The 25590-nt window shown below is 38.8% G+C and overlaps 1 protein-coding gene across 2 annotated transcripts in view; it reads left to right on the top strand.

The window, feature by feature from the left end:
• The window catches only part of kif1ca (kinesin family member 1C, a), a 57580-nt gene extending 34338 nt beyond the window's left edge, over positions 1-23242 (top strand). For both annotated transcript variants that reach the window (XM_079606247.1, XM_079606248.1), the window contains exons 13-24: positions 617-777; positions 1043-1122; positions 3518-3593; positions 9190-9269; positions 9356-9450; positions 10138-10221; positions 12216-12396; positions 12641-12713; positions 14362-14460; positions 18014-18184; positions 19410-19778; positions 20675-23242. In XM_079606247.1, the coding sequence (XP_079462373.1) occupies positions 617-777; positions 1043-1122; positions 3518-3593; positions 9190-9269; positions 9356-9450; positions 10138-10221; positions 12216-12396; positions 12641-12713; positions 14362-14460; positions 18014-18184; positions 19410-19778; positions 20675-21577 (2372 nt within the window). In that variant the 3' untranslated portion in view covers positions 21578-23242. The remainder of the gene's footprint in view (positions 1-616; positions 778-1042; positions 1123-3517; positions 3594-9189; positions 9270-9355; positions 9451-10137; positions 10222-12215; positions 12397-12640; positions 12714-14361; positions 14461-18013; positions 18185-19409; positions 19779-20674) is intronic.
• Positions 23243-25590: the final 2348 nt, after the last annotated feature.

Raw genomic sequence — 25590 nt, 5'->3', positions numbered from 1 at the left:
TATTTTTAAATTCATTCTCATTTGTGATTCTCATTACTCAAAATAATAAATGACTATGAATGTTTTTCTTTTTTTATTATTTATATCAGCAAACAAATGGTTTTGTTTAATTAGGTACACTACTGTTGGAAAAAAAGGGGTCTGTATGATTTTTTTTTTGAAAGTCTTTTTGAAGTCTTTCAAAAAATGTAATGCATCCTTGCTGAACAAAAGTAAAAAAAAAAAAACATGAATGGTAGTGTATTTTCTGTATTAGAGAAATACAATGTTTTTTGCAATGAGTATTGGCAAGCAAGCAAGCAAGTAACTTTTATTATATTTCACATTTTCAAACAACAGACATTGCTCCAAAGTGCTTTACAAAAATTATAACATTAAAATCATACAACAAAAACAGACAACTTATTCAAAAGCTAAATAAAATAAATAATTAGGGATGTTTATAATGAATGATATAATGAATATTAGGGGGATTGCATGGTCACAGGATGCACAGAAGTTATCAGGCTTGGACTAAAGGCCACAACAACAAAAATTGATTTCATGGTGTCTTTTAGCTGTAGTAGACAGTCAGTCATTTCCATAATAAATAACTTGCATGCTCATTTTCTCTCAGGGTCTGAAACGGGCCGGCCCGCTTTGGGAGTTGTATCAAGTGAGCTCCATCAGCCCTCGCTCTCATATGTACAGTCTACCTCTGATGCACCAATGGAGGGTGAGACGCCCGCGAGTCCTACTGAGCACATCAGCCAAGAGGAGGCCGTGGAGAGACTCAAGGTACACACGACACACACTTCTGTTACCAGCAACAGCCAAATACCAGCATGTTGGGGAAGGTAGTTTCATCATTCAGCTGCTTTATATTAAAGTTGGTAACAAATGCCAATGTTTTGCCAAACCATGTTTTACCATCTTCCAAAAGATGATGTCAACTAAGCCAATGTCAGCAGATGCAGAATGTTTCTGACTGATTAGAAATTGTGTGTATATATACCAAAAAAAGAAGTGTAAAACAGAGAAAATATGTCTGACTGTCTCACAGGAAACGGAGAAGATAATTGCAGAGCTGAATGAAACATGGGAAGAGAAACTCAGGAAAACCGAGTCGATACGACAAGACAGGTGAGAGCAGGCACAACCCAATGAAGTGTTCACAGTGTTCAAAATGTGTGCACAATTATAACATAAACTGTTGTAATGGACTGAATTAGGATGGCATTTATAGAATAAATGTACCCTGTGAATGTAAATGTCCAGATACACCAAACTGACAAGAACTAGTGGCGACGAAAGCATCTGAAAAGCTGAGCTTGAATCCACTGCAAAGACTACAGCCAGTGGCCAACTAACACATGCTGTCGATCTGTGCCTGTATGATAGGAGATGAGTCTTCATACAAGCACGTGACCGTGATCTTTCAAAAAGGGAAGAGTTAGGATGCACAAAATACAAACCATAAACAGAGCAGCGTTATATATTATAAGCAGCGAAACTAAAATCGCCAGTTGAGCCACTGACGTTAAAACGGCTGATTCATTCAGTCTTTGAATGGTTCATTAAACTCAATGGTTCGTTAAACTGATTTGTTCAAAACACTGATTCATTCGGTATCAATTGCTGTGTTGCTTGGAGACGCAAAACAATTCTGCTGTGATTTTATTGGGAATTTTTCATTGACAAAATAAAGGCAATATTGTGTATAAACATGTTATATAAAACTGTTATAAAATCAATATGACATTTATAATCGTGCTGATATTTGAGAAAACAGCACTCTTGCTTGTTTGATATAGCTATCAAACTACAGGTATAACTATAATTTGATCTAAATATAAAACAAAACTCTTGAATTTCGGGTGCCATTCAATACAATGCATCAAGCTTTTTTATTATTTTTTTGCAAAACAAGCGACCTACTCGGAAATGTTAGCTTACACATCATTAAAACAATAATTATGATATTATTATCAAAGACGATGCATATCACACAGCACTATATGCCGACTTAACCAACTAATCTCCTGTTGGATAGTCAACACTCCTGACCCAAGTGTGCTGTCCGTGTCAGTTATGCTGGGTTGCACGACTAACTTAGTGATTTCTGCTAGTCGATTTCTTATAAAAACAATACTCGACTAACTTACTCGTGGTTCATGCTTCTGTGAATGAAAAGACATGGAATAGTTCTTATCAATAAATATATAAATTAATAACCTAATGAAACAATTACATAAGTAAACTCTCAAAACATTATAATTATGACATTACATATTTTAATTTTCATGTTACAGAGGAAAGCCAAATAAATAGCCTTTCATTTCAGACGCAATGTCCACTTTTAGGGGCCGTTCACATATCGCGTCTTTTGCGCGCTCAAGTTCGTTATTTCAAATGTAGGCGCGCGGGTTTTTCGCATGTCATGTGACAAAGACCAACCGATCACCTTCGGCCTTTCCGTAACATCTTCGAAAGCTCAGCCGAACAGCTGATCGTACTTGTAGCTGTACAGGGTTTTAAATAATCTATTAAAAAGGGGTTTTATTTCTCATCTCCATAAATATATCACGCTTTTCACGCGTTTTAGACGCGATGTGTGAACGGAACGGCCCCTTACAGAGTTGGCAAATTACATTATATTTTTCTCATACTTGATGAAATACTTCCACACATCTGATGTGTAGTGTCTGTTGGTGATGTTCGCCATTTTTAATTCATTTATGGTTAATGCACGCTCGTGTAGTCGATTTTTTTCAACAGCGCCGACTAGTGGTTGAAGTAGTCGATCTCTCGACTAGTCTATGCAAGCCCTAGTACACACCAAAAGATAATCTGGCTGATTTTGGGCCGATTTCCCCACTTCTGACAATCCTAGCTATGTCCCGATTATCTTGATGGTTCTACAGATTATCTTGTGTGTTAAGAGTGTCCGAACATGCTCGGAAGAACGTCGGAGCCGCCCCGATCGCTAATCTTAAATATTCAACATGTTGACAAAACAATATCCAATCAGGAAGCGAGATGATGGAAGACGGAAGCATAACAAACGCAGTCGTGGCGCAGCACAAAGTGAAATTGACGTGGACAGCAGAGATGGAGGATCAGTTGATTTGTGGCAACAGCACTGATGTTTATACAACGTGTCGTGTAAAACCTACCAAAAACAATATCATTGCAATTTCTTCCTGCATATCGTCCGCCGTGCTTATTCTGAAGTCTCGTGAGATTTTGCGATATGTCCTGTGTTCACATTCGAGACTGGTTGACAATCTGTGGCTCATCACATCATGGCACACCACACACTATAAGAGCAAAACGGTTAAATCTAGGATTGTTTGTCTTCACATTTGTGGTCTATCACATTTTTTAAAATCTTATAAGATGTAAAAAATATTTTGGTGTGTATCCAGTATTAATTGACTCCTACCTCAGTGGCTAGAATAATCTGTGATGTGGACTAGACTTCATGCTGATAGTCGAGAGACTAAACCCTCACCGTTTCTCTGTTGTGACGCATTAGGGAGTCGCTGCTGGCTGAGATGGGTGTGTCTGTGAAAGAGGATGGAGGAACAGTGGGTGTTTTCTCACCTAAAAGAGTGAGTCAAGGCATATTTATTTGTATTGAGCTGTTTACAATACACATTTTGTCAAAGCAGCTTTAAAGGTGCGGTCACATTAACAGTTTCTCCATTAATCCACATTAATCCACTCCACATTAATCCAGTCATTTTGATAGGAATTCATCCATCAGGATTTATGCGTGAGGAAAGATTGCCCAATGCTGATTTCACAACGGGTTCAAGTTGGTCAAGAAAGTTTGCTGGACTGTTGACTAACAAAAATCTGTGACTTCAGTGTGAGCTGTGCTTCAAAACAGCTCAAATTTTGGATTAGGGACAATTACAATTGTAACCATACACCAAATACTTAAGTCCATGAACATATTTATTTATTTATTTTTGTTATACTGTATTTACTTTATACTGTAAGTTGAGGGTTAGGTGAGGTGAGCAATATATTGTCTGTTTGAGGGTATGCTGCTCATATTGTTTTTAGGGGCCAAGCACTGAAGGTGCGGGCACCTATTGTATCTGTTCCCGTTCTTATTCTTCTTTTTCTTTTTCTTTTTCTTTTTTTTCTTTTTCTTCCGACTGGGCGTCTATGGCAGCCTATAGAACCGTTTGCGGGAAACTTATGAAAATTGGCACAGTGATAGAGGACAGCCTGCACTATCACCATAGCAAATTTGGAGTCTCCAACTCATTCCCTCTAGCGCCACCAGCTGTTCAAAGTTTCACTCATGTTTATGCTAATAACTTTTGAACCACAAGGGCTAGAAACAAAATTCTTTTTTCCTCTGATTCCTGAGCTCATGACGATTCGATTGCACTATATGACGTCATTTTCCGTCATAATAGTTTTCCCGCCATTTTGAATTTTCCGAAAAACGTACTTTTTCGAACTCCTCCTAGGCCGTTGCTCCGAATTTCACGAAAAATGAAGCAGATCATCTACAGACCTTGACGACCAAAAGTTATGGAATTCAAGTTGATTCGAATTACCGTTCTCAAATACCGCGCAAATAAATTTTACGTAGCGCTTGCGAAAACAGACGTAAGCCCGTATCTCCACAACGCTTTATCGGATTCAGACCAAATTTGGTACATGTCATCACAAGCATGACCTGAGGCTACATGCTGCGTTTCGGCGCAGCGCCACCTACTGGCCCGGAGATATGAAGAATTTATGTTTTTGCTTATAACTTCTGAACGGTTTGTCCAAAAATCACAAAAGTGGTCTCGTTAGATTCAGGGCGTCATACTGAGTTGACTGATATCCAATTTTCCCATATCGGCCATTTTGGCTGTCGGCCATTTTGAATTATGTGCTAAAATGCTGTATTTTATGAACGCTTGAACGTATCGTTACGAAACTCAGTATGGGTCATCAGTACAAGGCCCTAAAGGTACTCAAAAGATTATGAGACAGCGCCACCTTTTGGTCAAAAGTTATAATGAAATTTCCAAAAATGCTAATAACTTTTGAATAAATTTGCCTATAGTAATGACACTGGTCTCAATAGATTCCTTGGGTTATGCTGAAAACATAGATACCAATTTTGCCATAGTCAGCCAAACTTCCTGTCCGCCATCTTTATTTTCTTTTAAAACCTACTTTTTCGAACTCCTCCTAGACCGAACGTCTGATTTTCACCAAAATCGGATCGTGTCATCTCCAGACCGTGCCGAGTAAAAGTTATGGATTTCGTGTCGATAGACGAAACCGTTTTTGTATACCGCAGTGGCAAAGTTGAGGCATGATGCCAAAATGACTATTCAGGCTTTATATCTGCAATGCCTTGACATATTGACACCAAACTTTGTATGTGTCATTGTCACTTCACTCTGACCACATCACATCAGTTTCGTAACTGCGCCACCTATTGGTCGTAAGTAATAATCATATTTTTAGTTATTGTATGTGATTTTTCAACCATTTTGCCAAAATTCATCTTCAAATGTCTTTAATTGCTCCTTGCTGCAGTTTGTCTCACACTTTCAGCCATGTAGGCATATCTCGTCGTCTGCTTTTGCGCTTGGCCCCGTAATGGCTGCTTGCAGCTATATTTAGGGGCCAAGCACTGAAAGTGCGGAGGCACCTATTGTTTTCGTTCCGGTTCTTATTATTATTAGGGGCCAAGCACTGAAGGTGCGGGCACCTATTGTATCTGTTCCCGTTCTTATTCTGCTTCTTTTTAGGGGCCAAGCACTGAAGGTGCGGGCACCTATTGTATCTGTTCCCGTACCAAAAATAATTCTTCTTCTTCTTCCGCTCTGGGAGTCTATGGCAGCCCATAGAACCGATCGCGGGAAAGTTGTAATGGTTTGACATTCGGATAGAGGACAGTCCCAACATTAAATACACCAATTTTGGTGTGTCTAAGTCATTCCCTCTAGCGCCACCAACTGTCCAAAGTTTCACTCATGTTTATTCTAATAACTTTTGAACCACAAGGGCTAGAAACAAAATTCTTTTTTCCTCTGATTCCTGACCTCGTGACGATTCGATTGCACCCAATGACGTCATTTTGCGCCATGAAAAGTTTTCCGCCATTTTGAATTTTCCGAAAAAGCTACTTTTTCGAACTCCTCCTAGGCCGTTGCTCCAATTTCCATGAAAATTGAATCAGATCATCTACAGACCATGCCGACAAAAAGTTATGGAATTCAAGTTGATTCGCTTAGCAATTTTCGAAAAAACCCACAAACAAATTTTACGTAGCGCTTGCGAAAACAGACGTAAGGCTGTATCTCCGCAACGCTTAATCGTATTCAAACCAAACTTCCTACATGTCATCACAAGCGTGACCTGAGGCTACATGCTCCGTTTCGGCGCAGCGCCACCTACTGGTCCGGAGATATGAAAAAAGGCTATTTTTGCTTATAACTTCTGAACGGTTTGTCCAAAAATCATAAAAGTGGTCTCGATAGATTCAGGGCGTCATTTTGAGTTGACTGATATCCAATTTGTCCATATCGGCCATTTTGGCTGTCGGCCATTTTGAATTATGTGCTAAAATGCTGTATTTTATGAATGCATGAACGTATCGTTACGAAACTCAGTATGGGTCATCAGTACAACGCCCTAAAGGTACTCAAAAGATTATGAGACAGCGCCACCTTTTGGTCAAAAGTTATAATGAAATTTCCAAAAATGCTAATAACTTTTGAATAAATTTGCCTATAGTAATGACACTGATCTCAATAGATTCCTTGGGTTATGCTGAAAACATAGATACCAATTTTGCCATAGTCAGCCAAACTTCCTGTCCGCCATCTTTATTTTCTTTTAAAACCTACTTTTTCGAACTCCTCCTAGACCGAAGGTCCGATTTTCACCAAAATCGGATCGTGTCATCTCCAGACCGTGCCGAGTAAAAGTTATGGATTTCGTGTCGATAGACGAAACCGTTTTCGTATACCGCAGTGGCAAAGTTGAGGCATGATGCCAAAATGACTATTCAGGCTTTATATCTGCAATGCCTTGACATATTGACACCAAACTTTGTAAGTGTCATTGTCACTTCACTCTGACCACATCACATCAGTTTCGTAACTGCGCCACCTATTGGTCGAAAGTGATAATCATATTTTTAGTTAATGTATGTGATTTTTCAACCATTTTGCCAAAATTCATCTTTAAATGTCTTCAATTGCTCCTTGCTGCAGTTGGTCTCTCACTTCCAGCCACTTTGGCATGTCTTGTCATCTTGCTTGCGCTTGGCCCCGGTGATTGCTGCTTGCAGCTATATTTCTTTTTCTTTTTCTTTTTCTTTTTTTTCTTCCGACTGGGCGTCTATGGCAGCCTATAGAACCGTTTGCGGGAAACTTATGAAAATTGGCAGAGTGATAGAGGACAGCCTGAACTATCACCATAGCAAATTTGGAGTCTCCAACTTATTCCCTCTAGCGCCACCAGCTGTCCAAAGTTTCACTCATGTTTATGCTAATAACTTTTGAACCACAAGGGCTAGAAACAAAATTCTTTTTTCCTCTGATTCCTGAGCTCATGGCGATTTGATTGCACCCTATGACGTCATTTTCCGTCATAATAGTTTTTCCGCCATTTTGAATTTTCTGAAAAACCTACTTTTTCGAACTCCTCCTAGGCCGTTGCTCCGAATTTCACGAAAATTGAACCAGATCATCTCCAGACCTTGACGACCAAAAGTTATGGAATTCAAGTTGATTCGAATTACCGTTCTCGAATACCGCGCAAATAAATTTTACGTAGCGCTTGCGAAAACAGACGTAAGGCCGTATCTCCACAACGCTTTATCGGATTCAGACCAAATTTGGTACATGTCATCACAAGCATGACCTGAGGCTACATGCTGCGTTTCGGCGCAGCGCCACCTACTGGTCCGGAGATATGAAGAATTTATATTTTTGCTTATAACTTCTGAACGGTTTGTCCAAAAATCACAAAAGTGGTCTCGTTAGATTCAGGGCGTCGTGCTGAGTTGACTGATATTCAATTTTCCCATATCGGCCATTTTGGCTGTCGGCCATTTTGAATTATGTGCTAAAATGCTGTATTTTATGAACGCATGAACGTATCGTTACGAAACTCAGTATGGGTCATCAGTACAACGCCCTAAAAGTACTCAAAAATTTATGAGACAGCGCCACCTTTTGGTCAAAAGTTATAATGAAATTTCCAAAAATGCTAATAACTTTTGAATAAATTTGCCTATAGTAATGACACTGATCTCAATAGATTCCTTGGGTTATGCTGAAAACATAGATACCAATTTTGCCATAGTCAATCAAAGTTCCTGTCCGCCATCTTTATTTTCTTTTAAAACCTACTTTTTCGAACTCCTCCTAGACCGAACGTCCGATTTTCACCAAAATCGGATCGTGTCATCTCCAGACTGTGCCGAGTAAAAGTTATGGATTTCGTGTCGATAGACAAAACCGTTTTCGTATACCGCAGTGGCAAAGTTGAGGCATGATGCCAAAATGACTATTCAGGCTTTATATCTGCAATGCCTTGACATATTGACACCAAACTTTGTATGTGTCATTGTCACTTCACTCTGACCACATCACATCAGTTTCGTAACTGCGCCACCTATTGGTCGAAAGTGATAATCATATTTTTAGTTATTGTATGTGATTTTTCAACCATTTTGCCAAAATTCATCTTCAAATGTCTTTAATTGCTCCTTGCTGCAGTGGGTCTCACACTCCCAGCCACTTTGGCATGTCTTGTCGTCTTGCTTGCGCTTGGCCCCGGTGATTGCTGCTTGCAGCTATATTAAATTCCTACTGTATTTATTACATTTATAGTGTATTTTTATTGACTTTTGTATTTTAGGGTGCCTGTTTAGACAACAGATGGAAACTAGCACTTGTAGCTAACTCTGGCTTGTTTACAGCAAGTAACTTGTTTGTTGATCAATGAGCATTGTCCCTATCAAATAAAAAAAAAATACATCCCTACACTGTTGATGATAGACAATGCCCGTGTGATTTCACTGAAATATTGCTAATGTGACGGCACCTTGAGTCTCAAAGTTTCTCTAAAACATACAAATTATGATTTGTACTCCTACTCTACTATCCTAGCACATAAGATGTCCAACATGCTTCCAGGTTTTTGAGTATGTGTGTGTTTTGTCCCCAGACGCCCAACCTGGTGAATCTGAACGAGGATCCTCTGATGTCAGAGTGTCTGATCTATTATATTAAAGATGGAGTCACTAGGTGAGCAGTGAGTTTTTGAAGGAGTGAGCTGTTTCTTTGTAAATACTGCACGGTGTGTCTCATGACTGTGTGTGTGTGTGTTGCAGAGTTGGTCAGGAGGATGTGGATATTCGTCTTAGTGGTCAGTTTATAAAGGAGCTGCATTGCGTCTTCTGCAGTGAAGTCAATGACAATAACGAGGGTGAGAGCAGTCACATGACTTTCCTTTACATTCACAGAGTCCCACAAAAGAGACATAATGTTACAGAAGATTTCTATTTAAAATCAGTACTTTCTATTCATCAAAGAATATAGTACATGATGACAAAAAAAAAAATCACGGTTTCCACACAAAAAAAATTAAGCAGCACCATTGTTTTCAACATAATAATAATAAGTAGAAATGTTTAGTGAGCATCAAATCATCATATTAGAATGATTTCTGAAGGATCATGTGACACTGAAGACTGGAGTAATGATGCTGAAAATTCAGCTTTGGTCACAGGAATAAATTACATTTTCATATATTTCATTATTCACATAGAAAATAGTTATTTTAAATTGTTATTATTTCAAATATATGCAGCCTTATTGAACATAAGGGACTTCTTTCAAAAACATAAAAAAAAAAATCTTACTGACACAGTAGTTTAGGGCCATGTGTATATAAAATATTACATAAATATCCATACATTTTATGTCATAAAATATGTATGTCATAAAGTAGAGCCATATACTTGTATAGAAGTTATATAATAATGCAGTAAAGTTTGAAAGAATGTATTTTGCCACATCAACAAGTGATGTTTTAGGCATTACAAAGACAACGCCATTTTGATGTTTTTAATGTGATCGCATCTCAAACCTAAATATCTGTGTGTGTCTGCAGTGGTGGTGACTTTGGAGCCGTTAGTTGGAGCAGAAACATACGTCAATGGCAAACGCATCAATGACGGTGTTGTACTCAAACAAGGTGACTTTTTTTTAATTAAAATTTTTTATGTGTTTTTAGGGTGCTTTCACACCTGCATCATTTAGTTCGGTTGAATCGCACTAGTTCGTTGTCCTCCTTGGTGCGGTTTTGTTTGGGCAGGTGTGAATCCAACAATCACACTCGGGTGCGCACCAAAAGCTCCGAGTCATTAAATCTCTTGGTAGTCCCGCGGACGTACAGGAAAATGAGAGGAGACCGCTCCTTTGCGGCGGCTGCTCCCAGGCTGTGTAATAGTTTACCTCAATATATCAGGAAATGTTCCTCTTACAGAGTTTAAACGACACTTAAAAACGTTTTTCACTCTGGCGTTTGATCATTCATAAGTGCTGTGCTAGTGATGTAATAGGTTATTATTAATGCCGCTTAGATTTTGAGGTTGTCTGTGGCAATGTTTAGAACTTAAATGTGATTTTATGATTGTTATCTTATCCTATGTACAGCACTGTGGTCAACTTTTGTTGTATTAATATGTGCTTTATAAATAAATTGAACATTGAACCAAAAGCGGACCAATCAAGCGTACGGTGCGCTTTTCAAACGAACTCTGGAGCGGTGTGTTTGTGGTGAGAACATGATCCGACCTCGAACAGACCCAACTGCCGAAGAACTGCGCATTTTTGAACTAAACCAGCTGCCGTAGTCAAACAAAACTATTATTTAGATTGTCATTAAGCCATGACTTACTTACCGCGTTCTGCACTCTCACTAAAACTCTCATCATAAACACTAAAGTTGTCCGCACTGCACAGTGAATCTCTTATTTATATCACGTCTAGACTTTGTTGAGGGGATTTGCGTAAGGATAAAGCTCGTGCTGATTCTGAACATACATTGTGAGCGAATTTTCCTCATCTTTGTTCACTTCCGGTTCTGTTGGAATTTTCCCGCATGTTAATTCTGACCAATCGAAGTGCAGTTATGGAAATATGTTCAAGACACATCTGGCCAACGAGTGATGTGGATGTTGTCACATGACTGCATTTTGGTTCGTTTCATCAACTGATTCGGACCAGAGCAATCAGTGTGGTGTGAAAAGGAAACAAAACGCCTGAAAAATGCTACAAAGTACGATTTTTCGCCCTTGGTCCGGACCAAATGAACCGAACTACAGATGTGAAAGCACCCTAAATTGTCTGGTTCAGAATGAAGTACTAGTGTATTGTTTACTACACTACAGACCTCGGTGTACACAACTGCCTACTATTAGCTTGTATAAAATGCTGTTATACAGGACTTAACATGCAACGGTAAACATTTCAAATACTTTAATTTGGAAATAATTGCAGTTAGAATGCATTTTTATTCTTAAAGGGTTAGTTGAGTTCACCCAAAAATTAAAATTTGTCATCAATTACTCAATCGTGTGTTGTTCTAAATCCATAAGACATTAGTTCACATTTGGAACACAGTCAGCAAACAAACATAAAGCATTTAAATTTGGTAATTGGAAGCTCAAGCATGAAAACAAATAAAACAAGTTTGTTCTCGTGCGTCAAGCAGGTTCAGTTGAGCTTCTGTTAACGTTCGCTGATCAGTGTCTATGTGAATAAAAGCCTAAATTCAATCTGTACATTTATATAAAGCGATTGTGTCTCTTCAGAAGACTTTGATTAAACCGCTTGATTCATATGGATACGTTTTACAATCTCTTTATGAATGTTTTGAAGCGTCATAGACTTTCAATGGAGGGACAGAAATATATCAGTTTTCATAAAAAATATAATTTGTCTTCCAGAATTTTCATTTTTGGGTGAACTAACCATTTAGGGAAGGAAAGTCATGTTGAATTGTGGGATACAACAACCAGGGTATTGCTCTCTTGTGATATACTTAACTTTTATGGCAAATGCTACTGGTCATCTGGATGTTCTTCTCACACGCTGTCACAGTTCTGTGTAATATGTAATTCCCATCATGCATCTTTACCGTAGCTTGAAAACTCCTTTGTTGTTGTTTGTCCTGTGCTTGTATAGGTAACCGTATAGTGATGGGGAAGAACCATGTGTTCAGGTTTAACCACCCTGAGCAGGCCCGCCTGGAGAGAGAGCGCAGTGCCACACAGGAACAGCAGGGGGAGCCGGTGGACTGGAGCTACGCACAGAAAGAACTGCTGGAGAAACAAGGCATTGACATAAAGCAGGAGATGGAGAAGAGGTAAATACACATTTAACGGATGTTCCTATATGGGTGGATTGGGTTCAGCTCATAGCCTTGGACACATGTATGTGAAATGAGTATTAAAATAAAATGCATGGACAAGCTGGTTTTTGGAACGAGGTTTCTAGTTTGTTACTGGTCCAAGGTAATCTTGTAAAACTTAGTTTCAGCTTTTTCTTTTTTTTCAGCAGGCGTTTCCTTGCTAATGTTTTCTCTCGCTCTCAAACCCACCCTCTCTTAGACTGCAGGATCTGGAGAGTCAGTACCGCAAAGAGAAGGAAGAGGCCGACCAGATTCTGGAACAGCAGAGACTAGTAAGAAAAGACACTAAGATAAGAGAGACATCCAAAATGTGTAGTGATGGGGGGGTACTCCAGGACCAGGGTTGAGAGCCAGAGTCTTGTGCTGCAGATTTAGGCCCGGTTTACACCTGTATATGTTCTGCTGTGCGCTTCTCTCTCAGTTACAACATGAATACAACAAAAATGACATCAGTGAGAAAACTGCAGTTAAAGGGGTGGTTGATTATGATTTTACTTTTCTAACTTTAGTTAGTGTGTAATGTTGCTGTTTGAGCATAAACAACATCTGCAAAGTTACAACGTTTAAAGTTCAAAGCAAAGGGAGATATTTGCTTTTAAAGAAATGTTTTTTAAGGACTACAACAAACGGCAGGTAGAGACTACACGACATTTCTCCCGGGTTAGTGACATCACCAACCCTAGAATTTACATAAACCCGCCCCCGAAATGATTTATAGATTATCAAGACAGAATATGCTAATCAATGACTAGAAGATAACTACACATAAGCTACATATATTCATCAACTAACCATTCAGAAATGTCCTGTTGCTTCTACATGTTGTCACTTCTTGAGTCTCTCCATCATTGTGAGACTCTGGTTTGAACATAAAAGGCTAAAAGTTTTTTAAATTTTTAGTGCATGTCTGTGTGAGGTAAAAGGACACAAGCTGTTGTAGCTCCGCCCCCTGTGCCGGGAGTAGGAGCTCATTTGCATTTAAAGGGACAGACACAAAACGGTGCGTTTTTGCTCACCCTCAAAAAGTGACAACTTTAACATGCAATATAAAAATATCTGTGGAGTATTGCGAGCTAAAATTTTACACACACACACACACACACACTCTGGGGACATCAGAGACTTATTTTACATCTTGTGAAAAGGGCATTATACCACCCCTTTAAGAAAGCATCTGTTCAGAGCGTTGTGGACATGTGCAATTCGGCCCTCCAGTCATGTCACGTTTACTTATATACCGCTTCATACAATAGATAGCTTAAAAGCAAGCAGCTTTACAGTATTAAACTTTAAAAACAGTGACACGGCCTCTTTAAATTAGAATTAAGACTTAATTTTCTACAATAAAGTGACTCTCCAGTGTGTTTATGATTTACTCATGTCTGACCTCAACCAGAGTAGGTGACGTCAAAGTAGGTGGAGCCTCAGAGCCACACACACCTATTACATCAGACCAATGGTAGTACTACAGTGTTTACCAGCCGAACATTTAGCTTTGGCAAGTTGTTTTAAACTCCTGAAACAAACTCCAAAAAAGCCTAATCATTCTTGTTTAGAAAGGTCAAGATGAGCAGGGGTCTCATACCCTTGTTATAACCGTTATAACTTTTTTCTTTGCCTCAAATGTTTTCACAATACTGCAAAAAAAACCTTTAAATTAGTATTTGAATTCCAGATTTTCAATGTGGACAGCTTGGCATCATATCATGTGTCCAATCTCCTGTGTGCTATGTGTGAGCAGCGCTGTATGTATGTGTGTGTGTGTGGTGTGCAGATTGGCTGCCTAATGTATGCAGAGCGCTCCAATTTAGTCCGTTAAGCAGTCCCGTGACGGTTAGCACATTGCCATAAAAGCCACAGTAAATGCAGCTCACTGGGTTTTAGAAACCAGCTAATGTGTCTTTCTGTCTCTGTGTGCAGTATGCCGACTCAGACAGTGGTGATGACTCCGATAAGAGGTCCTGTGAGGAGAGCTGGAGGCTCATCTCTTCTCTCAGAGAGAAACTTCCTGCTAACAAGGTCAGACACACACCCCTGTAACACCAAAACATTGATACTAGGGATGGGACTGTATGAAAATTTCATATCACGATTATAGTGACCAAAATTATCGTGATTATCAATATTATCACGGTTTTGTTAAAACGAGATGAAAGTGTTTAAAAGTAACTGATGCTCACACTGAAAACATTTCAACAAGTTTTATATTTGAAAATCAACAAACAAATAAAACAAGCAGCTCTATGCACTTTTTTAAGCAAGATTATATCCTGTGATCGTCATAGCAACGCATTATAACACAGCGCACATCCATGTATCAACGGACGCGCGCTCTCCTTTCATTCAAATATATTGTTTGAATAATATTGTTGTGATCATCTTGTCTGGACGATTGTTTTGTACGCTGAACGAAATCGATTTATAAACGGGTAAGATTTGAATCATTAATCTCAATTCAATATGTCCCCGTAATTATGTGTTTAAAAAAAAAAAAAAAAACGGTCTAATAAGTGTAACTTACAATTAGGGATGCAAATTATCGATTAATTCATTAATCATTAGTTGATTGACCTTATCGATCGATTAACGATTAACTGATCAGCGGCTATTTTCCTGAGAATGTAAATTTCTCACGGTATCAATAGTGTCTTTAACATAAAAAGCTAAATATTGCTTATACTGAATAAAAATGCATGTTATATTGCTCAATTGATGTTTTATTGTAACAGTTGTTTAGGGATGTTACAGTTGTTTAGAACAGTTGTTTCACAAATTCCCATCGATGGATGAATGTTTCGATATCATTGATTATTTAATTATCAAATATAATGACTACTATACAACGCGTCACCAGCGCCGCCTCAGACGCAGAATGTGTGATTGGACACTCCCTGAACACACTGAAGATGGCAACTAAACCCAATGCATTCACAACCATTTAATACAATAGTGTTCTCATGTTATGTAATATGTCAGTCCCAAATTATTCATCGTTATTATTAGTCGTGCATTTCTGTTTGAGCTGCGCGCGCTGAATGAATACGCTACCGTTAAACTGGAGTACCCTAGCGCGTTATTTAACTCAAAGAAACGCATCCTATATGAGATTCATCAGATATATTCAAAATAAACATAATATTACAAATTATTTCTGCAGAAAATGACGCGAATTCATGCACAAGTGAACTTGAACTACGTTAAGTAAGCCATTCATTCAGAATGATCATGTTGTGGACGCGCTCTTCCTGGAGCAACGCGACATGGCAACTAAACTCAAATAATGCACAATGTTTTATTACAATATTGTTCTCTTTATAATGTTATGTAATATGACAGTCCTGACAATACTTATTATTAGTCGTGCAGTGCCGTTTGAGCCGCGCGCGCTGAAGCTGATCACGCCCACTACAGCGTTCATTCAAGGGATGCATCCAATATAAGATAAATCAGATATAGATAGGCATACACAAAATAAACACAACATTACAACTTGCATTTGCACAAAACAAAAGGCTGCGAATGAACACACAAACTTAGTCATAATGAAGGTCCCAAACAATACGCACTCACTTTGTTTTCGCGGTTGAGCAGCGCACGCGCATGAACCTGCTTAATCGATGATCGAGAAGTTGTATCGGTTAAATGTATTATCGACAATTAATCGATCGTCGATTAATCGTTGACATCCCTACTTACAATGAATCTATACATTATTATCCCTTAAATGTCACTCTTAATACTAATAGTAGTCTTGCTTGAACTTGTTCGTTCGTCTTTGGTTCAAAGCCACTTGCTGCGAACTTTTTTTTCGCGGAAGCTTCACGTTTATTTCAAGTGAGTGAGATAAAATATTTCAACTAATTTTGCACCTAATTATTTCACAGACGTAGTTTTGGTATTGAGGTCAAAGTTAACTTGCCTTGCGTTCGCTATACAACAGTGGGTGATGGTCACACAAGACGACTCGGCAGATTTGAAGCGTTTATATTGCAGTGACTTTTTGTTCTGCAGACAGGGTGACCATCCTCGATTAAGTTTCCCTCAGGATCACAGGACCACACCTCAGATTTGGTCCTCTTAAAAGGCTGAAAATTCACTGCCATCCGCCATTCCTTCTCGAAAAAAATAAATAAAAATTTGCGTGCTGCACCTGCGTCAGACTGTTGCTAGCTGGGCAGGATTTACAGTGAGTTTTTAAAATCGCGATAATCAAACACGGTTTTAATGATAATTAAATTTTAGACGATAATACCTAACCGTCAGTACATTTTATCGTGAAACCGGTAATCGTCCCATCCCTAATTGATACTGAACTCATTTGACTTATTTCCTCGGTTTGTCTCTCTAACAAATGCACAATCAACCTTGTTTAGAAATTGCTGAGGTTGTTGATTCATTTAAATAAGCCGTTTCCCCTAAAGTGGTTTATTCCGTCTATTGAAGCCTCTCCTCCATTGACTTCCATTAAAAAAAAACGACCTGTGGTTCCTTTACCTGCGTACCACAGCGTTTCACTTTTCTGCTAACCTTGGAGGATTGCCTTAAAGCGGCTTTGGTATCATTCATTGTTCCTTTCACAACACTGTTGTGTGTGTTTTGTTCTCTCTCACTGTTAGGTCTCAGGAGTGTGTATATGTATTTTTAATCCAAACTCTTGCATTATAACTTATTTATTTACATCATTGTTCAAAAAGCTTTTGTCACACAGCTTTTATATGGCTTCAGAAGACTTATTTAGAAATTTTGCACACGTCACATGAACCACTTTTATGAGACAATTTTGGTGCCTTTTTTTGTCATTTTTCAGTCTCTCTCTCTTTGTATTGAAAAGAGCGCCCAGGATATTATTAAATTATGCTTTTGTGTTCCATGCTAAAAAAGCTATATGGGTTTTGAGTGAGACATAAGAGTGAGAATATGAAATTACTTTTTTAGGTTAACGTTTTCCATACTTTGCATGTTATGCTGCTCAATATGCAGTATTTTGCTATAATTTTACATTTCCAAGAAAGAGAGGAAATATTTATTAGAATTTATTTCAAATATTATGTATTACACATCGTGCGCGCGTGTGTGTGTGTGTGTGTGTGTGTGTGTGTGTGTGTGTGTGTGTGTGTGTGTGTGTGTGTGTGTGTGTGTGTGTGTGTGTGTGTGTGTGTGTGTGTGTGTGTGTGTGTGTGTGTGTGTGTGTGTGTGGGAACCATAATGTCCCCACAAGGATAGTAAAACCTGAGATCACCTCCATTGTGAGAATTTTTAATGAAGTAAGACCAGATTAGTTTTATTTTATCAAAGATCAACTTTAAAAACCTTTTAAAAAAGTTATTTTTACTTTTGTTTTCTCGCCATGAATATATCAGTGTTTGGTGGCATGATGTTAAATAATAAACACTCAATCAATTATTGCATCTTGCTGTCATATTTCTAAAAAACAATATATCTTACACCTTGAGTGTTTTTGAGACGCTGTCTTAAGGTTGTTTGAGTTTTAAATGCTCATCTCGAGACCACTGGATTCTGTTTCTGACTCTGGCCAAGAAGTAAGTCTTGTGTTCTTGCTAAATGTTTACAGATGCAGTCCATCGTGAAGAAGTGTGGTTTGCCCAGCAGTGGGAAGAGGAGGGAGCCGCTGCGTGTGTATCAGATCCCGCAGCGCCGACGCATACCGGCCTCCCAGGAGTCCAAACACCGACTCAGCCTGGAAGAGCTTCGCACACAGGCTGTTAAAGAGATCTGCTACGAGGTGCCTCATTGTGTTCCACACGTGGCTAAAAATAGCACACATTTATCTAGGTTAATGTTAGAGTGAGTGGCCATGTAAAGTGACTGATGTTAGGCTACTACTAGCATATTTCAAATGAGCCATGTTTGAGGTCAATGAATGATCAACGTTTGGATTTCCTGCCCGGCATATTTGCCACATGGCCATGGTGTTAACGATCTGCCCATTCATTTAACTACAGGTGAAACTCGAAAAACTTGAATATCGTGCAAAAGTTCATTTATTTCAGTAATTCAACATAAAAGTAGGGCTGTAAACGATTAATCTCGATTAATCGAATCCAAAATAAAAGATTGTGTTTACATAATATATGTGTGTGTGTTGTGTATAATTATTTTGTATATATAAATACACACACATGCATGTATATATTTGAGAAATATTTGCATTTATATACTGCATATATATTTTTATATGATTTATATTATATATAAATAGAACTATTTTATATATAAATAACAAATTTTTCTTAAATATATACATGCGTGTGTGTGTATTTATATATACAAAATAATTATACACAATACACACATATTATGTAAACACAATCTTTTATTTTGGATTCGATTAATCGTTTACAGCCCTACTTAAAAGGTAGATTAAGTAAGACAATAATTTTGATGATTATGGCTTACAGATATGAAAACCCCAAACAATATTGTGAAAAGGTTTTCATATCTGTAAGCCATAATCATAAAAATTATAACAAATAAAGGCTTGAAATATCTCACTTTGCATGTAATGAGTCTATATAATATATTAGTTTCACCTTTTAAGTAGAATTATTGAAATAAATTAAACTTTTGCACGATATTCAAGTTTTTCGAGTTTCACCTGTAACTCCGACTAACTGACTAATTAAAATTTGGTTAACTAAGCCTCTTATCGTCGACTAACGTAAAAAAGTAATTTTGAAAATAATTCCAATATTATTGTTCCTCTGTCCTGGTTTAGTGTGGACTTTTACATTTTAAAATCTATAATTGTCGTCCTTTGTATGAATGGGTTTTTAGCCTCAGACTCTCTGATGCATATTGCACACAGAAACGACAAAAGCTTCCTCAAAACTGCATGCAGCGATCTGATTGGCTTGGCAACGACCATATGTGTATTAATGTCTTGCAGACACTTACATAAGCAGGAGTTTACATTAATATGAGCATCTCTTTTTATTCCTCCTTGTAAGGTGGCGCTTGGAGACTTTCGGCACACACGGCAAGAGATCGAGGCTTTGGCCATTGTCAGGATGAAGGAGCTTTGTCGGACATACGGCCAAAAAGACCCTCAGGAGAGAGAGACTTGGAAAAGTGTGGCGAAGGACGTATGTGAGACTGTGGGCATCGGAGAAGAGGAGGGAGACCGGGAGGACAGAACATCAGCTGGAGGAGGGAACGAGGGAGGAAAGACCGATATGGGAGATCTCAAGGCTCATATTGACAAGTTGACTGATATACTGCAGGAAGTGAAGATACAGAATAATATGAAGGATGAGGAGATACGATCGCTAAGGGATCGCATGGTGAAGATGGAGAAAATATTCCCTGTCGAAGTTCAGGTAACGCTTGTGTATCTAGAATCAGCCACACAATGTACCTACACTTCTTCTCCCCAATCTGATAGGCTCGCCTTACGCAACTTCCAGGAGTCGGTGCACCAGCCCGCCTGAAAAATATGTGCGATTTTATTAATTGTATTAAATTATTGGTATGTTAATATGGAATTAATAATTTATAAACTTGTCTCGAAATGACACTTCAAAACAAACTGTGTTTTGTGTAACTATCCTATTATTAGACAGTTTTGCTTGTGGAATAATTAAGCATTGAAGCAGGATATATATATATATATATATACAAATCATGTACTTATTATTAAAGGCGTAATCTCATGTAGTATCAACCTAGATATTGTCAAGGCCAATAAATCAACCAATATTGTTGTTGTTTTTGTTTTAATGCTTTCCATTGGCCGATAAGTGTTCTGTTTGACTGATGTGTCGGAAGCGGGACTTTTATTTTGATAGTGGTGGGACTTTTATTTTTATTTAATCACTGACATTACTATCACATCTTGGAGCAGATCTTGATTTTGAAATATTGAGAAACTTTTTTATAATGTAATGGAGCAAAAGTAAGATATTATGCTTTGAAATGTAATGAATTACATTATTATTTCCTAATACATAAAGTACATAAAATAAGTGCAGTTATATAAGTACAGTTCTCGATTTTGAAATATTGAGAAACAATATGTTTTTTTTATAATGTAATGGAGCAAAAGTAAGGTATTATGCTTTGGAATGTAATGAATTAAATTATTATTTTCTAATACATAAAGTACTGAAAATGCAATCATCAAGTACAGTAACAAGATAAAAAAAATACTGTACACAATTCACTTTGTGTACCTTTAAATCCAATGTCAAGATCCTCTTGGTACTTTGTATTTCAGGGAGACGATGAGGACATTGAATTTGGTGGGGCCAGAGATGAGGAACCGGCAGCACCAGTCCACCAACGCGATGAGGATTCTGGGTACCGGCGGGGTCGTCATCGCTGGCAGTACCCGGAGAAGTACCACGACCCTAAACGCCGCAGAGGAACCAACAATCAGCCGAACAGTGTCCTCTACACCGCTCCCTCGGGACACTCTCAGAACAACCCGTTTAGCACAGCATCATCTCGATTCTCAAATCCAGCTTTCAATTCTCCGAGCCCTCGCAGCCCCAACGGGCCGTTCATGCCAGGCACCGGACGCTTTCTGCCGCCTCAAGAGCGGAAGCTACAGTTCCCGTTTAAGAATAATCCCCAGCACAGAGGCTTCTTCTGGGGCCCATCTGCAAACCAGGAAGGTGGACCGGACCCATCTGCTCAGTCGTCCTCCGATGCCGATCTGGTTCATACCTTCCAGTCTTCTCCCTCGCCAAACAAGGGCCAATGGCCACACAATCATCATCAACAGCAACAACGGCGCAATCAGGGTAACTGGGGTAACAGGCAGCGACCACGAAACAGGGGGCGCAATCCATTCGACGGATATTTAACCAACGAGCAGCCTGGGAACGCTGAGCGTAAAGACGGTGGGTCAGTCCAAGGGCAGCACAAGCCAGGTAGAGCACGCTACACCTGGTACAATCCCAATTTTGCTTCAGACCAGTCTGTTGGAGATGGATTCCAGCACTATAACTACAACCAAAGCAGACCAGGTCTTTACAAACACCCCAACTCACAGTACAACCACTACCAGCACCCTCATACGCAGGACAACCCTCCAGAGATGACCCAATTTCGGTCTGAAGCCAATCCCAATCCACCTTCTATCCCAGATTACAACAGCACCCCCATGGAGACCTGATTTCATCCGACCGTGTGCGTAGTTCTCGGAAAGAAACCTCGGGACCCTCAGATACAGTGTTGTGGTTTGTTGTGGAAGGGTTTTAGATGCTGAAATAGAAAAGGGAGAAACTCCCTAGTGCAATAACAATGCTGTACGAAAGAACACAAAACATTTTATGCACCTGAATTTTTATGTACATATTGCAGTTTCATAACTGCACCGACAATACCTGATTTTATGTGCGCACATATCTATATGTTATTCAGATGTATATAAGTAGGTTATCAATTGAACGCATATGTATTTGCAAGAGAATTGAGCTTCTTATGTCGCACAGTGCACTGCAGCGTTGACATTATGCTCTGGTTATATGAAGCTATTTGGTGAAGAGTTCTGTTGGATATCAGATGATTTTACATTGTGCCTTCTGAAAAGCCAAAGAATTTGGTGATTTATTAGCCCTCAGACTCATAACTGCTTTTGATGCTGCCTTTTTTTTTTTTATAGTTGCTGTTTTTCCTCCTTTTTTTATCTTGCCATTCATTTATGTCCTTTTATTCTTGCATCCTGAGAGGCATGTGTTTCAGAAATTGTCTTCTGTTGTTAGGGGATTAAAAGACATGGGATGCATAATCCTAAAACTGTTAAGTGCTAACAATTAGGGTGGTGAATTCTTTTTCTTTTCTTTTTGTTACCTTGCCCTAATCGGGCACATCATGATAAAGAGATAATGACTCTATCTCTTCTCTGTTCAGGTGCAATCACACTGACGACACTTTGCTGCAGCGAAGTCACTAAGTAATTCATTTTCAATGAGAGTCGACAGCAAACAACTTGAGCGGAGATCAAATCCCGCAGCTGTATACTAAAAACAAATCTGATATGCTATTATATTTATCGTGTAATGCATCATTTAACGTACAGGGAAAAAATATTTGGTGTTTGATTCTTATTTTTGGCCAGAATAAGCTACAGAGTGGATCAGACTTTATGCCAATAGTCAAAAGTCTGACTCTGTGACACTAGCCAAATACTGCATCTTTTCAATGGATTGTACTGTTGTTCAATAACGTGCTGATTGTTCCGCTGACGAAATATCTTTCCAAAAGACTTTCAGTAGACGACAACTCCATAAAGTATTTTTTGTCACACTTTAGATTAGGGTCTAATTCTCACTATTAACTAACTATTAACTTTGACTTTTGCCTTAATAAACTCCTAATCGCTGCTTATTAATAGTTTGTAAGGTGGTTATTCAGTTTAGGTATTGGTTCAGATTAAGGGATGTAGAATATTGTGCTTTATAAGTACTAATAAACAACCAATATCTTGTATAATGAATGCTAATAAGCAACTTGTTGATAGTGAGAATTGGATGCTAAAATAAAGTGTTACCGATTTATAGTTTTTAAAGTGACGTGATCTAGGACCTTTATAAAGCCCAACTCTATCCCTCAGTCTTGTTTCCATCCATGTTATATTTAATATGGTGTCTATCTACCCTCACTAAGGTCTGTTATCAGACAGTTGATTTAAAAAATAAATCATGGGCAACAACCACTGGATTCTTGCTGTATTCTTGTCGCATCTGGTTAGGACATGCTGTTATTCCCATTTTGACCATTTGTGAGTTATCAACTAAAAATGATCTACAACTGAAAAAATAAAAAAACATTACTTTAATTGTTCCAGTTTATGTATTTATTTAATAAAAGCACAATAAATAGTTTGTGTATAGTTTCCAAAATACAATAGGCTACAGACAAATATGTTAGTAGTTGATATTTGCTGCATATAATAATAATAAGTGAGCAAATATTAAGTGGTGAGAACAGCAGGTTAAAGTGCAATAGGTGGTCTAGGAAATGCTAATGTTAGGCAGCTAGCATTGAAAGCATGAGATCCCACCCTCACTGCAAATCGCCGTCCAAAGCCACGGTTCCTTCAAAACACACACAGACCAGAACCGAGACGACCAGAGAGAGACTACGTTATTGGATTACATCATGTGTCAGATTAGCCGGTGAGAAAACATAACTGTACTCAGTACAGTGAGTAACAATACTACAATAATAAAGGTAAACAACGCGCTCATGACGTGTGATGTTTGTGTGAACATGCTGCTCTGTGGTAGGCCTATGCAAACACGTTATTGGTTTTTATTCGGACCGAATGCAATGATTGAACGATTGTTTTATGGTCATACGCCTATAACAGACGATAAAAATACTAGACCCCTTAATATGAGGATCAACCAGCATAACAAAACTGTTTCTGTGGAGAATCACTTGCACCTTTAAGAAAGCATCTGATCATGTGGATGTTTACACGATCTGTGCAATGCAGCACTCCAGTCAAGTCATGTCAGTTTATTTATATTGCACTTAATTCAATAGATCGCTTTAATGGTGAAGTATGTAGGCTACTAATTTTTTTTAATGTTGAATGCATTTAACCCACTTTATTGTTCATTGGCTACTATGCCATTCATGGGTTTATCTCCCCAAAAGTGTAATCATAAGCCTCCTAGGCGCCATCAAAACTGTGAGAACTGTGTGCTTAGCAGGCGATCTATGCTTTATTTCCGTTCAAAGGAATGGAAAATGATACAAAAAGATTCCTTATCCAACATTAAAATATTTTGGTTGAAATGTAGTTTAGAATTTGCTGTTAAAGCGGCACTCGGTAACTCTAGCCACCCAACGCTTTGCTGATTTTCTCAACGAGCTCCCCCTACAGCTGCGGTGCGTATATTTTTCACATCACTGTCGTAAAGTCACTTGCGGCGCGCCGGCGCACTCCTCCCCCTTTCTACCAGGGGGGCAGTGTTCCGATAGACATTGAAGCCGACCTGGGCGCCGCCATTGGCTAGCGGACCCCCACCTGCTGTTAGCATTCCATTGACTCCCATTCATTTTGGCGTCACTTTGACAGCGAATAACTTTACATCTGAGGCGTTTAAAGACACCGTTTGTCCATTGTTTATTTCTAAAGAAACACGAAAATGTATAAAAGGCTCCATTACCTTGTATCTTACGTTATGGCCCCGTAGAAGCAGTTTTTGTAAAAATAGGCTAACGATTGTGTCATACCCGCGCGACTCTGTCGCACAAGTCGAAAAATTACCGTATGGACAGGCAGAGAAGCTCGCAAGCAATCGGGGGGACGTGGAGGCATAAAGTCTGATAAAGTCAAGGGAGAAGCCCATAGAGAGTGATAAAGTTGATCCCTGCTAGCTCATGGACAGCTAATGCTCACGCTCTCCGTCTCTGCGAGATTCGGAAGGGAATGATTCAGATTTCTCTCGACACAGCTACTAGAAGACCTACAGGTTGCTCACGTCACATCTACGTCGTCAAGCTCAGTTTGAGCCTGCGCAGTTCGCCTGACGATCAGGAAGTGAGTGCTTCTAATTGACTTCATTTCTCTCCGTTGAAACCTATGGGGTCGCTGTGTCCAGTTTATATACTGTCTATGCTTTCTACCGCTGCTCATGTGCTTTTGTTATGGTCGGAGCCGGTGTGGTGAACAAATGAGTCCCAGACGCACCAACTTTATCGTGTGGAGCATGTCTACCGAGGTGGGTAATACATAATACACAGTATCATTTAACATTGACATGTACATTTTGTATTCCGTAAAGCAGTTCGTGTTTCTCGCTCTTTCTCGCTCGTTCTCGCTTCTCACGAGACTTCCTATTTTCAACTTACCGGGACGTTAGTCCCAATGTTGCAAGGCTGGTTTTCCGCCTGGGAACGCTGGGGGGAGCGGGGAAAGTAACCATTCTCACCAGAACAGATTATTTAACCATCCAAATGATTTCTAAACGGATTTATTAAATTGAAAATGTTACCAAGTGCACCTTTAAGAGCATCATAAATTCATGAAACTTTTATCAGAACAAGCTTCTCTGTCCATATTCACCAAGTTTTGAGAGCTGGACTGCACATAGGCTATAACGTTAGATATAATAGTCATACAACGTGTTTGTTTTTTGTTTTTTAGAATGGTGGATACGTTTACCAGAAAAA

Source organism: Phoxinus phoxinus, assembly GCF_949152265.1.
Source record: "Phoxinus phoxinus genome assembly, chromosome: 3".
In the NCBI taxonomy this organism is placed as follows: Eukaryota; Metazoa; Chordata; class Actinopteri; order Cypriniformes; family Leuciscidae; genus Phoxinus; species Phoxinus phoxinus.
The sequence above is the reverse complement of the archived record's forward strand: the minus strand, read 5'-3'. Positions and strand labels throughout refer to the sequence as shown.